At 41.7% G+C, this 18,224-nt stretch overlaps 1 protein-coding gene across 1 annotated transcript in view; it reads right to left on the reverse strand.

The window, feature by feature from the left end:
• LOC129891117 (exocyst complex component SEC3A-like) overlaps positions 1-18,224 on the reverse strand; it is a 51,314-nt gene continuing 33,090 nt past the window's right edge. Inside the window, exons 11-25 of the mRNA XM_055966376.1 lie at positions 17,933-18,061; positions 17,766-17,846; positions 17,611-17,685; positions 9,610-9,783; positions 9,353-9,494; positions 9,212-9,276; positions 8,078-8,248; positions 7,914-7,993; positions 3,148-3,229; positions 2,698-2,795; positions 2,506-2,614; positions 2,319-2,387; positions 1,318-1,383; positions 1,153-1,242; positions 1-351 (exon numbers count right to left, since the gene is read on the reverse strand). Of these exons, the coding sequence (XP_055822351.1) occupies positions 241-351; positions 1,153-1,242; positions 1,318-1,383; positions 2,319-2,387; positions 2,506-2,614; positions 2,698-2,795; positions 3,148-3,229; positions 7,914-7,993; positions 8,078-8,248; positions 9,212-9,276; positions 9,353-9,494; positions 9,610-9,783; positions 17,611-17,685; positions 17,766-17,846; positions 17,933-18,061 (1,542 nt within the window). The 3' untranslated portion in view covers positions 1-240. The remainder of the gene's footprint in view (positions 352-1,152; positions 1,243-1,317; positions 1,384-2,318; positions 2,388-2,505; positions 2,615-2,697; positions 2,796-3,147; positions 3,230-7,913; positions 7,994-8,077; positions 8,249-9,211; positions 9,277-9,352; positions 9,495-9,609; positions 9,784-17,610; positions 17,686-17,765; positions 17,847-17,932; positions 18,062-18,224) is intronic.

An 18,224-nucleotide genomic window follows, 5' to 3' on the forward strand; every position in this document is an offset into this window, starting at 1 on the left:
TAGGTGAAAGTTTCTTCCTTTACAGTGGGAATCAAGCTTGGAACTAAAAACCAACCTGGTACCACAAGAAAATAGCAAATCAAAGAAAAATAACACAGAAACTCTAGCTAGCCTGTTTTCGTCTAATAAATGTGAGGATCAGAGTTAATCAAATGATGATGAAAAGAATATTAACTACAAAAGACAACTGTACAGACCCCCCTCAGGAGAAAGAGAAGAAGAATCAGAACTAGAGCTTCTTTACATTGATGCCAAAAGCCCTCGCATTTCTGAGATGGAAGGGATGGTCTCGGTGGGGTAAACCTTATTTATGAGTTGGACGAAACTCTCATACTTGTCCAGGAACTCCTTCTGCAAGTTTATGAATGTTGTAGCAAAACTTGATCAGAAAATCAACCAAGGGGAAAAATATACGAAAACACAGAATGCTAAAAGCATATCTAGGCACAAAATCAAAATTTTAAGCAACTCCAAAGATTGCTCAAGATTTTAGTGTCAAAAGGACAATGCTTATTAGAAGTTTAAGATTTCTACATCACCATAGGTCGACTAATCACCTACCCGATTTATAACTTTATCAATGTAAAGCATGCTTTCAACGGCGTCAGTCCACCTTTTTCAAGTTGGCTACCTACCACATCAATTATGCTTTATTTTCAAAGAGAATTAGACCACCTATGGCCTAGATGAAACCCTATGAAAAAGGTTGTGTTAAGACGCGTTAGAATTGTAAGAAATTTCAAAGTTTCAATTGGGTATGGCTTCAACTATTCCCGCAGCCCGTGATAACTTTGCATAGGAGAAAAGTTTGAATCTTCTCGAAGGAGTTCCAAGATTTTAAAAACAAAAAAAGAACAAATCTCGAATCACACGTAAGGTTCGAAGGCCATGCCCCACCTTCGCAGTAAGTGTGTGTAGCTTAGGTCCAACTAACACAAAAAAGATATAGTTCACTCAATGAGAATTTAGAGTATATATTGTATGGGGGACAATATTTACGATTTTTCAGGACTCTTTAGCATCCATCGGCCTTAGCGAACACAACCAACTTTTGCCGCATGAAACACGTGACGCATTCCAAATTTATAGAGGTGTAGCTACCTATTGAATTTGCAAAGTAATTGATTTCAATATTCAATCTGCTAGATATACCTTGCATTTATCCCATAGAGAAGGCAACAACTCCTCCGAGGCTAAGTTCTTCTGCAATCTCTTATACATCGTGCTGATGGACTTATCCACCTGTCAAAGAAAAATATATCATTTAAGAAACAAACCAAAATCTCGTAGATCAATTGAGGAAATTGATTGACTTACTCCAGATAAACTGTATTTCACCACCTTCCTAAGATCCGCTTTTGACAATCCAATCTGGAATGGAATCTAATAAAAATGGCATAGTCATTAGCAGAAGATGATTGTCGCAGTGTCATTAAGGCACACTCATATCATTAGCGGAACTCAAAACCTTAAACAAGGAACAAGTCTAACTGGAACATTTGGCATAAGATCGTCTTCTATAAGATATACTGAGTATCCTCCGTAGTTTCATTAAGGCACTCATATATACCTTCACCATTTATTCCTTCTGTGCTTGAACTGAACTTTCACATCAATCAAATGATAGATATACCCATTTTTTTCATTTGATAAGCACTGATAGACTTTACTTGAATTACCAGTTAAAGGCCAGTCGCTTATTCTTTTCTGATCCAAGTTTTCCATCATTTTTTTAGTTTTTATTTAATCAATTGTAACAGAGATATTTAAAATAGCAGAACATCCGTCGTTTTATATCAAATACAACCCAACAAGATTGTTCTGAGACACCAGTTGCATCCAGCTTCAAAGTTCAGTAAGAGAGAATCGCATGAAACAATGAAATAAGAACTATTGAACTACAAGGTTTAACCTGTCTTCCCACCAAAAAGGAAAAGAGAGAAAGACCAAAAAAGAAGACGGAATTCTAAACTGAAAATGAATGTGGTTGCATTATTTCTCACATCCAACTCATCAAAAATGTTCAAATGTCCAAACAAAAATAATATTTTAATCCAGAGTTTTATTTTGGTCATATCTTTTTCAGTTGCTGTACTAGAAGTTCAACACGAAGTGAGATTAATCAAATAAAGATTTAAGACTACACAATTTTTCTTAATTTTGAAAGAAATAATGTACTGGCACAAATTAGCAAGTTATCTAGTATCAGAGCATTGTCAAGACACCATCCTCGTACAAGGAAAATTAAGATACTCTGAGGTGACGGGCAGTCTGCAAATACAAATACCCAGAGGAGTTTAAAAAAAAAAAGAACTAACCTCTTCTGGTGTAATCGTGTACATCAAATCCTCGATTCTTCGAGCAAATTGAAAAAGTCGCTCAAATTGCTGGGAGAAAGTTCAGGTTCTAAGGTATCTCATCAAAGAGAGTAAATAAAGTAATAGGAAGGCAAAAGCATAGTAAGGATTATTACACAATCATGAAGCATGAAATAGGATAACTTACGTAGTAAATAATTGTGTTGATGTGGCGTGTGCAAGCCTGTTCATAAGATTCACTTGCTTGGTGATAGAATTTTGCTAAGGTTGGCACGACATTAGCCAGGTCATATAGACTGCACAACTGTTTCAATCAGCACTAGAAGCAGATTTTGTGGAATACAACAAATACATTTCTGAACCCAAAAGTGAACAATACCTATTCTGAAATGATGCATAGTTTTCTAAAAGCATGATATCTTGATATTTCAGGTCTGTTTGAGCAATTTTGTCCAAAGTAACAAACATTATAGTGACCTGCCAAATAATTTCCAAAACAATCGAGCCACAAAATAAAACATACATAAGGGAACAAATATAACTGACCACCACAAATTAAGAAATTTAACTCATTGCACCTTGAAAGAAAAAGAGTTCTGCAAATATTTCTGAATTCACACTTCAGATTACTTTTATTTTCTACTATTGGATATCTAAACAGTATAAATCATGCTACATTACCTATCACAGTACTCAAATCAGGAAAAAAGGGTAAAACAAGACAAACAGTAACATATATTATGTCATTCTAACATTTTCAACTGTTCATTTCTCAGCTTAATGGTCGCTGTAATGCATTAAGAAACAAGTGTGAGATAAAAGCACTCACAAACTTTGTGTATGCCTGATCAACCAAATCCCTTGATTGTCCTTGAATGTACTGCTCCATACGGGTTGCGAGGGTGGCAAATCTAGATGAAAAATTATACACCCAATGAAATGGTTGACAATAGGCCTAAATGAATAAGTAAAAGCATTCTGAGACAAAATAAGTACAAATTCTGATTTTGAGGCAGAATTACTGAAAGGCTTACTGCCTATAGTTGTAAATAAAGTTATTCAAAGAGTTGTTGAAGGGATTTTTACGAGGCTCGGGCCTACAATAAGTTCACATCACAAAAGCAATGATGAAGCTATAGAACTGTAACAAAGAGGTAACAGGGACAAGGCAGAAAACCCACAACAACAACAACAACAACAAGCCCAGTATAGTCTCACCATGTGTGGTCTGGGGAGGGTAGAGTGTACGCAGACCTAACCCCCACCTTGAAAGGTAGGGCGGCTGTTTTCGAAAGACCCTCGGCTTAAGAGAGAAGAACAAGAGAGGAGAAACAAGGAAAACAAGACATAGGTCAGTAGAGCCAAGCATATCGAAAACAATATAAAAATATGAGAAATGAGAGCGAGAAAGTCAGGGTAGGAAAGACCGGAAAGAAAGGAGCATTAACTACTATAGATAAATAGGATACCAAAAGTAAACCGGACCAACAAATATAAGCAGTAATCAAATGCAGAAATCAAATGTTAATAAACAAATGAGCAAAACTACGACTACTATGGAGAAAAGATAAGCCACCTTGCCCACTATCTTAGTTTGAGTCCTCCACAGCCTCCTATCTAAGATCATGTACTCGGTGAGCTGCAACTGTGTCATATCATGTCTAATCACCTCTTCCCAATACTTCTTCGGCCTCCCTTTGCCCCTCCTGAAACCTTCCATAGCCAACCCCTCGCACCTCCGCACTGGAGCATTTGTGTCTCTCCTCTTCACATGCCCAAACCATCTCAGTCTCGCTTCCCACATCTTGTCCTCCACCGATGCCACTCCCACCTTGTCTCGTATATCTTCATTCCTAATTCTATCCATCCTAGTGTGCCCACACATCCACCGCAGCATTCGCATTTCCGCGACTTTCATCTTCTGAACATGAGTTTCTTGATTGGCCAACACTCCGCCCCGTACAATAGAGTCGGTCTAACCACCACTTTGTAGGACTTGCCTTTGAGTTTTGATGGCACTTTTTGTCACACAGCACTCCGAAGGCGAGCCTCCATTTCATCCACCCTGCACCAATACGGTGTGCAACATCGTCGTCGATATCCCCATCTTCCTGTATAATAGACCCAAGATACTTGAAGCTTCTTTTCTTTTGAATGGCCTGGGTACCAAGCCTCACTTCCCCATCAGTCTCACGTGGCAGGCCACTGAACCTGCACTCCAAGTATTCTGTCTTGGTCCTACTCAATTTAAATCCTTTAGACTCCAACGTCTGTCTCCATCCCTCCAGCTTGTCGTTAACTCCATTGCGAGTCTCGTCAATCAGGACTATGTCATCCGCGAACAACATACACCAAGGCACCTCACCTTGTATTTGTCTTGTCAATTGATCCATCACCAGGGCGAATAGAAACGGGCTAAGAGCCGATCCCTGGTGCAACCCCATCGTGATAGGAAAGTGCTCCGAGTCCCTTCCTACCATTCTTACCTTGGTCTTAGCTCCATCGTACATGTCTTTAATCGCTCTAACGTACGCCACAAGTATACATTTCGCCTCCAAGCATCTCCATAGGACCTCTCTTGGCACTTTGTCATAGGCCTTTTCTAGGTCAATGAATATCATGTGTAAGTCCCTCTTTTGCTCCCTATACTGCTCCACCAATCTCCTTACAATATGAATGGCTTCTGTAGTCGAGCGCCCCGGCATGAATCCGAACTGGTTCTCTGAAATAGACACACTTCTCCTCACCCTCATTTCCACCACCCTTTCCCACACTTTCATAGTGTGACTTAGCAGCTTGATACATCTATAGTTGTTGCAGCTTTGAATGTCTCCCTTGTTCTTGTCTACGGGAATGATTGTACTCCACCTCCATTCTTCCGGCATCTTCGATGTCTTGAAAATGACATTAAACAACGTAGTCAGCCACTCCAATCTTACCCTACCTGCATTCTTCCAAAATTCCCTATGGATCTCGTCAGGTCTGGTCGCTTTTCCCCTGCACATCCTACGAACAGCTCCCTTAACCTCCTCAACCTTTATTCTCCTACAATACCCAAAGTCGCGACGCCTATCCAAGTGCTCCAAGTCTCCCAACACAAATTCTCTGTCTCTTCCTTCGTTCAAGAGTTCGTGAAAGTATGACTGTCATCTCTGTCTAATGCGGGATTCCTGTACTAGTACTTGGCCATCCTCGTCCTTGATGTACTTCACTTGATCCAAGTCGCGTGCCTTCCTCTCTCTCGCCTTGGAAAGCTTAAATAGCTTCTTATCCCCGCCTCTGTCCTCTAGCTCTACATAAAGGTGTTCAAAGGCTGCCGTTTTAGCTGTCGAAACTGCCATCTTCGCCTTCTTATTCGCCATCTTATACTTTTCCCTGTTCGTTCGCTTCTCTTCGTCATCCTTGCTATCTACCAACTTTACATATGTCTGCTTCTTTGCTTCTAACCTTCCCTAGACTTCTCCATTCCACCACCAATCCCCTCGGTGCCCACCATGGCGGCCTCGTGAGACCCCCAGCACCTCTCTAGCTGTTTCCTTAATGCAGCTGGCCGCCCTATCCCAAATACTGCTCGCATCCCCCCTACTATCCCACGCCCCCATAGCCATCAGCTTCTCCCCCATCTCTAGGGCACTAGACGGAGTCAAACGACCCTACCTAATCCTCGATCGGTCATCCACGACCCTCTTCTTCTTCTTCCTTCTTATGTCCAAGTCCATGACCAATAGTTTATGTTGGGTCGTAAGATTCTCACTTGGTATGACCTTGCAGTCCTTACAAAGGCTTTTATCATCTTTTCTAAGGAGCAAAAAGTCTATTTGCGTCGCCGCCCTCGAGCTACGAAAGGTTACCAAGTACTCCTCCTTCTTTGGGAAACTCAAGTTGGCCACCATTAATCCAAAAGCTATTGCGAAATCCAGGAGTGAGGCTCCTCCACCATTCATGCACCCGAAGCCAAATCCTCCATGCACCTCGTCATAGCCCATCGAAACAGACCCAATGTGCCTATTGAAATCTCCTCCTATGAATAGCTTCTCAGTAGGCGGTATACTGACCACCACTTCGTCCAATTCCTCCCAAAAGCGCCTTTTTATCTCCTCGTCCAACCCCACTTGCGGCGCGTAGGCACTAATAATGTTCAAGGTGAGCCCTCCAACGACTAACTTAATCGTCATCATCCTATCATTAATCCTCCTAACCTCTACCACCTGATCTCTAAGCTCGCTATCTACTAAGATCCCTACTCCATTCCTATACCTCGACTTGCCCGAAAACCAAAGTTTGTACCCGTCCACCTCCTTAGCTTTAGGTCCTACCCATTTAGTCTCTTGAACGCAAGCTATATTAATATTCCTCTTCTTAAGGATCTTAACTAACTCTATTGACTTTCCCGATAAAGTCCTAATATTCCAAGACCCTACTCTCAATCTAGAAGCTCCCTCAGCCCCCTTAGCCCCCCCAACCCTGGCCCTCGATCCCAACCGAGAACATGACCCTAGTCTACCATCGCTCACTAAAGCCAGGAAAGCAGATATACGCTACTGAAAGGATACTCTCAGATAAACGAACGAACAATAGTATAGCACAAGTTAGCAATAGTCTAAAAGCAGTGAGATAGGTACTTAATTAGGCGCTGCAAGCAATATTTATAAGGCTAAAATATCGGAAATGGGCTATTGGAGGTACCAACTCCAAGTAAATAAAACTTGTTCACTGCCGGAAACACTGTTCACTGCCGGAAACACTGAATACAAATATATGGTTAGCCTCGGAATGCAGAGGCGACCACACTGGGAGAAAAAACGAAGTCGAAAACTGGCCGGAAACTGCCACACGCGCCGGCGCGTGCTGCGCGTGGCGACGCAGATCTGCGGCTTCCGGCGGCGCGTGGCTGTGCAGATCTCAGAGGAGCTAACTGGGGTTTACTCGCCTGAGTGTTCCGCACCTCGTGGTGTTGTTGGTTTTGGCAGCAAGCGCAGAGAAATTGAAGAGAGTTCAAAAGAGATTCAAGGCAGAAAACCTACATTTCATAAATACTGAGGAAAATTTCAGGCACTATTCAATTGGGGGACATCAAATATAAAATGGTATACTCTTGCTCCCATTTGATAAAGAGAAATCAGCAGAAAATAATAGAAATAACACAGGCAGGCAAACTTTCAACTTCAAATTTGGAGGAACTATTTGCGTTATATGTAAGAGAGCCATAGAAAATCAATCTGCTTTTTATTTCCATACTGGGGGGGGGGGGGGGGGGGAAGAAAATATATCCACATGAAAGAACTTTCAACCTATACCATTCATAGTGAGACTAATCTCCCAATAAAGTAAATATGGGAAAAGGGTTTATACTGTAGCATACTAGCATACTAGATTACACTCGAAATGGGAGGACAGATAAAAGTAGAAAGCTCTTACTTCAGCGGCTGAAGTTTAATTTGACAATCTCGACTTACCTCCATTAACAATAACTATGCACTTCCAGCTCTATCTACATACAAACTTAATTTGAACTATTAACTATGTGGCTGACAGTAAATCTAATCCAAAAAACTATGGAAGTATAACAAAAGCATAACATGAAACCCAGTTTACCTCGGTATAAATGATAGAACTCCCAACTGTCTAACATTTCGCTCATTTCTTTCAATTTGATGGCATGTTTCCTCAACAAACTGCAAAGTATAGGGAAAACTGAGAAAATTTCACCCCTTGTGAACTGCAAAATATAGATGGCTACAAGGGATACAGTAGCTCACACGGCTGAACTGCATTGAAATTCTTGATTCCAAATCATCAAGCAAGATGCGCACAAATCCTGCTGCATCAGCCTTCTGACCAGGAATATAACGCTCTGTGATTCCATGCATTGATATGCAGCACATAGGATCAATCTTGCCTGCCCAATCCACCACAGCAAAGAAGTCTTCCTAAAGCACATAAAAGGGTAAAGATAATATTATCAGTTATATATTTTTTATAGTTTTGTTTCGTCAGAACAATATGAAAGATCTTTAGTTAAGTGGAACAACAACCCAATCAACAATTATGCACATGAAGAAGAACCCGGATATTGTGACAATCATAAATTCACAACCACAATGTATGAGAAAATGAGAGGAGGCTGACAAAAAAGATATGAGATCCAAAAGAACAGATAAAACTTGACAAAAAAAGTCCAGTGCTAACTCCTCACGATAAGGACAAAAAAATAATAAATTATGTCAGACAATGCAACAAAAAGATCAGCGGACTTGGTTTACTCAAAGGCCTGCTTCTCCGTGGCACGTAAGAAGCAGTGGTGCAGCATAAAGGTCCAAAGTCTATCTGCTAAGATCAGGTACAAAGGTATTCACACAAGAAAAGAAAAAAAATGTCAAGCAGTCTGCTTGATGAAGCAAAATCAATATTCTTGCTCCTATTTACAAAAATAATTTTCAGATTCTACAGGACAACTAAGGTAGTAGCATGAAATTGATAGAAACATAGCTATACTCCACCAGATAAATTACCAACGCCACGGTGATGTGAAGATGCAGATATCATAGAATGCATATCCAGAAGAACAATAAAAGAACTAAAGACAGACAAGACTCTGATGTAGGTTTGTATTCAGCATCCATATTAAGTGAAACTTGAGAGTCTTCCTCACTCTATTAACCTAACCTACTGTGTCATTTTCTCTTTTCTGTTTAAATAGCACTGGTGTTTGAGTATACGAAGAATCGGATAAAGTGTATATTAAGCGTCTCAAAAATCAAACTAATTATGCACTAAGGAATGTCCTCTTTGCACCCACAAAGAAAAATCAAACAAGAAAGAATAATCAGCACTTAACAAAAACTATTGTTATTAGAAAACAAGACTATTGTAAGTTAAAACTGTAACATTACTTGGATTCCATCAAGCAAATCATGTAGTGATTCATTTAGTGCCTCTAGATCTGCAGAATTCTGTCCTGCAAAATAGCAAGACGGTGGTCCTTGATAAAGTCCAAGCAGGACAAGGCAAGAGCAGAAACCAGAAAAAATTACCAGCTTTATTGTCATTCTCATCTATATCCATGATGCCTAAATCATCATCCTTATCATCTCCAGCTTTGTTTCCATTGGCAACACCTTCTGGTGGAAGCAGTGTTGGAACTTCAAAGCACATAAAGTGTGCAAAGAAAGAACTCTGGGATTTGGAATTTAAGAAAAAAAAATGATGATAAACTTCGGGTAGAGAAAGCAACATAGACATTCATACGCATATATACCAGGAAAAAAGGAAAAAGAAACTAGAAGAAAACCTCATCAACAAGGAGTGGGATAAATATTGTGAGCATTTTAGCATATGCCTCAGAGGCTGCAGAAGTGTCTGCATTATTCACGCTCTGATTCAAACCTGTCAAACCTTCAAACCATACAATAGGATTTTTGGATGCTTTTGTACTAGAACGAAGCTCATTTGCAAACTCACGAGCCTGAGAAGAATAACAAACATAAGCATCATAAGTTAAACTTGAAAATTTTCTTATTCAAGGATTTACTAAAAACAAAAAAGAGTATTTCTATTAGCTTTACAAGCTAATCCAAGGAGACTCCAACGGCAAATATAATGGTGCCTTGTACCAACAGAAAAGATGAATCAGAAAGGAAAGAGGAAGTAGAGGAAAAATAGGAATGAGATAATTCTATTCTTGCTTGTTTTCTTCCAACCGTGACCCAGAGTTATTTATAGATTGACGAAGCAGTTGTACTCCCCAATCAACTTCCCTTACCATCTTTGGCTTTCATAACAAAACTTGATTTTCAGCTACCTTTTACCACAATTCATACCATTCAAACCCCATGAAGATCGACGTTGTCCTCAAGGTCACTATGGTGTTTGGCTTGACATTGGTTGTTCACTTTTTCTGGAAGGCAGGGTTGAACAACCGTGAAAGAGCCAATCCCGATGACACAAATCCAAATGAGTGAGCTTCTCCATTGAAGCTTTCCCTTGCTGCATACCCTCAATGAAAAAATCTGGCCAACAAGTCATTGAAACATTCTCTGTTCGAGGCATCCAAGTATCTACTTGAATGGAATGAGGAAACAACATGGACCACCAAAGAGAAAGCTGGCAACCTCCACAAGAAAAAAAAAGGAGCAACACAGACACACTGTCTAAGACACCTTTAAGTACAGCCTGCAATAGTGGGGATAAAATGGCATAGTGGTCACGAGTGACATTGGCAAGACAGTCCATGTTTTTTATGTTCCTGCTTCAGGAAGAATACCACAAAATCAACTGGGAAATGACTTTATGCACGTGGCACTAACCTCTGAACTGTCCTGTTCAGCTATTCTTGCTGTATATGGAAAATCCAGTGGTTCTTAAAAGCATCCAACTCACATTTCCCAATTTCATGGACACCAAGATTTTTCTCTTTCTAATTTCCCTTGATGTCACAAGGGCATGATCATAGAGATATTCTTCCAAATCAAGGTTTCTTCCCTCAAGTATGAGTCGAACTCTTGCAGCAACTTTGCAATGTCACTTTCTACCAACTGCACTGATCCAACATTTGACCAACCGCAAGCCTAATGATTTCAATAGCAGTTTGACATCATCTTCAGCAGCCGAAGCATCTGCAAGAAGCTCTCAGAATTGTCTATATCTGACTCGACTACAGCATCAAACTACAACAACAACAAACCCAGTATAATCCCACCATGTGGGGTCTGGGGAGGGTAGAGTGTACGCAGACCTAACCCCCGCCTTGAAAGGTAGGGCGGCTGTTTCCGAAAGACCCTCGGCTCCAGAGAGGAAAACAAGATAAAAGGTCAGATAAGGACAAGCATATCGAAAACAAAATGAAAACAAGGAATAGCAAAAGTGAGAAAGTCATGGTAGAATAGTACGGAAAGAAAGATGAATTAACTACTATAAATAAATAAGATAATCAAAGTACAACGGCCCCATACCTATAAACAGCCATACAATACAGAAATCAAATGGCAATAAACAATGAGCAGAACTACAACTACTATGGTGTAAGGATAAGTCACCTAGCCTTTTATCCTAATCTGAGTCCTCCACAAAAGAAATTATAGTGCGCTAATGCGCCTACTAATAGGGAAGAATAACGAGACTATGTACTAGCCTTCTACCCTAATGTGGGTCCTCCACACCCTCCTATCTAAGGTCATGTCCTCGGTAAGCTGTAACTGCGCCATGTCCAGTCTAATCACCTCTCCCCAATATTTCGTCGGCCTACCCCTACCTCTTCGGAAACCATCCATGGCCAACCTCTCACACCTCCTCACTGGGGCATCTGTGTCTCTCCTCTTCACATGCCCAAACCATCTCAGTCACATTTTCCGCATCTTGTCTTCCACCGAGGCCACTCCTACCTTGTCCTGAATAGCCTCATTTCTAATCCTGTCGCTCTTGGTATGCCCACACATCCATCTCAACATACTCATCTCAGCTACTTTTATCTTTTGAATGTGAGAGACCTTAACTGGCCAACACTCCACCCCATATAACATAGCCGGTCTAACCACCACTTTGTAGAACTTGCCCTTAAGTTGTGGTGGCACCTTCTTGTCACATAGCACATCGGAAGCGAACTTCCATTTCATCCACCCTTCCCCAATACGATGTGTGACATCATCGTCAATCTCCCCGCTGCCTTGCATGATAGACCCAAGGTACTTGAAACTACTTTTCTTTTGGATGGCCTGGTCACCAAGCCTAACTTCCGCGCCAACCTCCTGAGGTGTCTCACTGAACTTGCACTCTAGATACTCTGTCTTGGTCCTACTCAGCTTAAACCCTTTAGACTCCAAGGTATGTCTCCAATCCTCCAGCTTAGCGTTAACTCCGCTACGAATCTCATCGTCAGGACTATGTCGTTCGCAAAAAGCATACACCATGGCACCTCACCTTGAATTTGTCGCGTCAATCCATCCATCACCAAGGCAAATAAAAACGGACTAAGGGCTGATCCTTGATGCAACCCCATCACAAGTGGAAAGTGCTTTGAGTCCCCTCCTACTGTCCTTACCCTGGTTTTGGCACCCTCATACATATCCTTGATCACCCTAATGTACGCCACAGGTACACCTTTAGCCTCCAAACATCTCCATAGTATCTCTCGTGGAACTTTATCGTAAGTCTTTTCTAGATCAATGAATATCATATGCAAATCCCTCTTTCTCTCCCTATACTACTCCACCAGTCTCCTCCCTCGCTATCTTATAAAGTTCCTTATTCGTCCACTTCTCCACCTCATCCTTGCTTTCTATCAGCTTCGCGTACGCTATCTTCTTTGGTTCCACCTTCCCTTGCACTTCTCCATTTCACCACCAGTCCCCTCGATGCCGGCCACGGCTACCTGTCGAGACTCCCAACACTTCCTTTGCTACAACCCTAATACAACATCAAACTGAATGCAACCCTTGCCCCTTTTCCTTCATCTTTTTTAGTTCTGAGAAGAGAATCATCATTTATAGGATGTTTTATATGGACCAACTCAAACTCACCCGACCTTGCAATCCTGTGCAAACATATTTGTGTTACTTCCCCTAAAGATATTGTTAATTCTACCATGCAGACTCCTTCCTTGTTTCCTCTACAGCACCTTCAGTTTCATCTCTCGTCAGTAACTATGGCACCCCTAGTCTCAAGATTGATTCCAAGTTTCACCATTATTTGGGGTAGTAGCAGATGTTACTCATTGAGTATCCAACCCAGTTAATCCATTCCTCTATGTCATCCATAAAAGCTTGCACTGTATATTGCCAGAGAAGACTGACATTGATCCTCCATTCTCTTTGTGCATTCCTCAGATCCTGTCAATCGATTTTTTTCTGCTATGGCTGAAGATGGCTAGGTGCCAAGATCATGCTGTGATACCACTTGTAATGGTCCTTCTAGAACGGACAGGGAAACTATGAGAAAACCTTTTCCATATGTGAATTAAGATTTACTCCTACAGAGGTTAGAGCTAAAAGGGACACAAGGTACTAGAGCACTATAAAGTCTTATTCCTGTGCATGAATTAAATAAAAATGCAAATCTTTGCTTTAGGTCTCACTAGACAATTAACCCTATGCCAAGCCTTAATTTCAGCACCCTGCATGGAGTAAGTTTCAGAAATTTACCCCGTCACTTTGATAGTAAGAGTTATGTGGTCCAATTATCTTTACTTCCTTCAGCGAATTTTCTAGCATGTAAGGCATTACCAAATTTATTTACACTTGAACTACAAGTTGCTTGGCAGCAAAGAACTCTTGCTCTTAAAAAGAACTCTCACACTCCTAGATCATGAAGGAATGTCTTTGAACTGACAACAACAACAACAACCCAGTGTAATCCCACATCGTAGGGTCTGCGGAGGGTAAAGTGTACGCAGACCTGACTCCTATCAATGTAGGACGGCTGTTTCCGAAAAACCCTCGGCTCAATAGAAGCATAAGAAAAAAAGGTCAGACAAGAATATTAAAAGTAGGAAAGTAGATAACGGAAGAGTTCCAAACAATAGTATAATCAAAGCACCAAAAAACAGTAGATATCGTCAAATAATAGCATAAATACCATAAATAACATAAGATAACATAGCATACATAACATAAATAACATAAATCAGAGTACAAGAAATCATAGTGCGTTAATACGCCTATGTACTAGCCTTCTACCCTGATATGTGTCCTCCACACCCTCTTATCTAAGGTCATGTCCTCGGTAAGTCGTAAATGCGCCATGTCCTGTCTGATCACCTCTCCCCAATATTTCTTCGGTCTACCCCTACCTCTTCTGAAACCATCCATGGCCAACCTCTCACATCTCCGCACTGGTGCCTCTGGGACTCTCCTCTTCACATGCCCAAACCATCTCAGTCGCGTTTCACGCATCTTGTCTTCCACCGGGGCCACTCCTACCTTGTCTCGAATAGCCTCATTTCTAATTCTGTCGCTCCTGGTATGCCCACACATCCATCTCAACATTCTCATCTCGGCAACTTTCATCTTTTGCACGTGTGAGACCTTAACTGGCCAACACTCTGCCCCATATAACATAGCTGGTCTAACCACCACTTTGTAGAACTTGTCCTTAAGTCGTGGTGGCACCTTCTTGTCACATAACACACCGGAGGCCAGCCTCCATTTCATCCATCCTGCCCCAATACGATGTGTGACATCCTCGTCGATCTCCCCGCTGCCTTGCATGATAGAACCAAGGTACTTAAAACTACTTCTCTTTTGGATGGCTTGGTCCCCGAGCCTAACTTCCGCGCCAACCTCTTGAGGAGTCTCACTGAACTGGCACTTTAGGTACTCTGTCTTGGTCCTACTCAACTTAAACCCTTTAGACTCCAAGGTGCGTCTCCAATCTTCCAGCCTAGCATTAACTCCGCTATGAGTCTCATCGATGAGGACTATGTCGTCCGCAAAAAGCATACACCATGGCACCTCACCTTGAATTTGTCGCGTCAATACATCCATCACCAAGGCAAATAGAAACGGACTAAGAGCTGATCCTTGATGCAACCCCATCACAACTGGAAAGTGTTCTGAATCCCCTCCTACTGTCCTTACCCTGGTTTTGGCACCCTTGTACATGTCCTTGATCACCCTTATGTACGCTACAGGTACACCTTTAGCCTCCAAACATCTCCATAGTATCTCTCGTGGGACTTTATCGTAGGCCTTTTCTAAATCGATGAATACCATATGCAAGTCTCTCTTCCTCTCCCTGTATTGCTCCATTAGTCTCCTCATAAGATGGATGGCTTCCGTAGTTGAGCGTCCCAGCATAAATCCAAACTGATTCTCTGAAATAGACACGCCTCTCCTCACCCTCATCTCCACCACTCTTTCCCACACTTTCATAGTATGGCTTAGAAGCTTGATACCTCTATAGTTGTCGCAACTCTGGCTATCCCCCTTGTTTTTGTATAGAGGGATCATGATGCTCGACCTCCATTCTATGGGCATCGTTGCCGTCGTAAAGATGACATTAAATAACCTAGTCAGTCATTCCAAACCTACCGAGCCCGCACTCTTCCAAAATTCTCCAGGGATCTCGTCAGGTCCGGTCGCTCTTCCCCAACGCATCCTACGAACGGCCTCTTTAACCTCATCGCCCGTAATACTCCTACAACCTCCAATATCGTGACTACTTCCTGTATGTTCCAGATCTCCCAACACAATTTCTCTGTCCCCTTTGTCATTCAAAAGTTTATAGAAGTATGACTGCCATCTTTGTTTGATAAGGGTCTCCTCTACCAACACTTTTCCGTGTTCGTCTTTAATGCACTTCACTTGATCCACATTTCGTGCCCTTCTCTCCCGGGCCCTGGCTAGCTTGAATAATTTCCTGTCCCCGCCTTTCTCTTCTAGTTCAGCATAAAGGCGTTCAAAAGCTGCCGTTTTTGCCGTTGCAACTGCCGACTTTGCCTCCTTCCTCGCTATCTTATACAGTTCCCCATTCGTCCACTTCTCCACCTCATCCTTGCTCTCCATCAACTTAGCATACGCTACCTTCTTTGCTTCCACTTTCTCTTGTACTTCTCCATTCCACCACCAATCCCCTCGATGTCGACTACGACTACCTGTCGAGACTCCTAACACTTCCGTTGCTACAGCCCTAATACAACTAGCCGTCTTATCCCACATACCGTTCGCATCCCCACTGCTATCCCAGGCCCCCATATCCTTCAATTTCTCTCCCATCTCTAGGGCACTAACCGTTGTCAAACTCCCCCATCTGATCCTAGGTCGTTCTTCCCCGACCCTTCTCGTCCTCGTCATCTTGATCCCTAAATCCATCACTAAGAGCTTATGCCGGGTTGTAAGATTGTCGATCGGGATGACCTTACAGTCTTTGCACAAACTTTTATCATCCTTCCTAAGGAGTAAAAAGTCTATCTGAGTTTTAGCCACTGAACTACGGAAGGTTATCAAGTGGTCCTCCTTCTTTGGGAAACTCGAGTTAGCTATCACCAACCCGAAAGCTCTTGCGAAATCCAAAAGTGAGATTCCTCCTCCATTTCTGTCCCCGAAGCCAAAGCCCCCATGCACATCATCATACCCTCCTGGAATAGACCCGATGTGTCCATTGAAATCCCCTCCCAAGAAAAGCTTCTCAGTAGGTGGTATGCCTCCCACTAACTCGTCCAAATCCTCCCAAAAGCGCCTCTTATCCTCCTCGCGTAAGCCCACTTGCGGCGCATAAGCACTAATAATGTTCAACGTGATCCCTTGAACGACCATTTTAATCGACATCATCCTATCATTAACTCTTCTAACCTCCACCACCTGATCCCTTAAATCACTGTCTATTAAAATGCCTACCCCATTCCTATACTTCGATTTACCAGAGAACCAAAGCTTATACCCGTCTACCTCCTTAGCTTTAGAGCCTACCCATTTTGTCTCCTGGACACAGGCTATATTAATCTTCCTCTTCTTTAGAATCTTAACCAGTTCTATGGATTTACCCGTTAACGTTCCAATGTTCCAAGAACCTATTCTCAGTCTAGACGCTCCTTTAACCCACTTACCCTTCCTTACCCTCGTCCCCGTCCAAGAGCGAGAACATGACCCTAGTCTACCATCACTATCCAAAGCCACGAAAACGCGTATGAACTAATAAATTATTCGGAGGTCTAAAGTCGACAAAATATAACTACAAGTATATGAACAAAGGATAGATATATAAAGATATAAAAACCGGAGGTACCAACTCCGGTATAATTTCTCAGCTGCCTTCCATCTGTTCCCCATTTTTCTTCTTACAAATGCTACTACTCCACTTGAACACCTTTGTGGTCGTTCCTCTCTCTCTCTCTCTCTCTCTCTCTCTCTCTCTCTCTCTCTCTCCCTCCCTCCCTCCCTCCCTCCCTCTCTCTCTCTCTCTCTCTCTCTCTCTCTCCACAGCTACCATTTCTCTACCGCTTGTTATTGTTCAAACAGAACAGCTTGCTCACTGAATTCTTTCTGAGAGGTTACTGCAATGATCTTAATGATTTGGCCAGCTAAATTTCCCAACAAAATGTGCTTCTTAAAGTAGATAAATTCATCTAAGAAGCAGGTTCAACCAGCAACTCTTTGATGGGAAAGCTGCTATAGAAAAACAGGTGATACATCCTTTGGGAGTAGATGAAGAAAACAGATATCTGCCAGCTTAAAAGTGCAAATAACGGCCAGTGAACTTAATGGGGATTTAAGTAACCTACTCAACAGAAAGAAGCAAATGAAGAAATAAAAGGAAAAGAAAGAATTAAGAGACAAATCAATAAAGATAATAGCTTTCTGACCTCCCGGCGCAAAAGCAAGTTGAGGGAGGTACAATAAGCTTTTCTTAAAGGGCCCAAGCAATTCTTGTCAAGACTCTGCAAATGCAAATGATTGAGAGAAAGACACCAGAAAGTATTAAACAATGCTAAAATTCGACAAGTTGAACCAATCTGACCTTCAAATGCTGCAACAGACGAGCATATGTCCTACACTTGTATCGGAGATCAGCATGGTCAGGCCTTTTCAGTTGCCCACGCTGTTAATTCATATTATCAGCAGTCCTCAAGTGACTATTTATAGAAAAATCATGACAATTCGTTCAAGTAAAACTGATCTATATACCTGAGAAAAATAACTCTTATCACTCGTCATAAAATCCACCAAACTGGAAAAATAGTTTCTCAAGAATTCAGATGCTCTTCTAACAAATGTCGTTTTTAACTTGTCAACTTCTGCTCGTTTTTCTTTCACCTGTAAGAGATTCAGGGACAATTTCAAAGCTAAAAGTTGCTGCATCTTTTACAAGCAATATTAATTTTGATATAAGTAACTTTCTGTGTACAAATGCAGAGATGACTCAATGCGGCAATGCCTATGCGACGAGTGTTAGAATAGCAAAGACAGGGCAACTTGG

Source organism: Solanum dulcamara, chromosome 6, assembly GCF_947179165.1.
Source record: "Solanum dulcamara chromosome 6, daSolDulc1.2, whole genome shotgun sequence".
In the NCBI taxonomy this organism is placed as follows: Eukaryota; Viridiplantae; Streptophyta; class Magnoliopsida; order Solanales; family Solanaceae; genus Solanum; species Solanum dulcamara.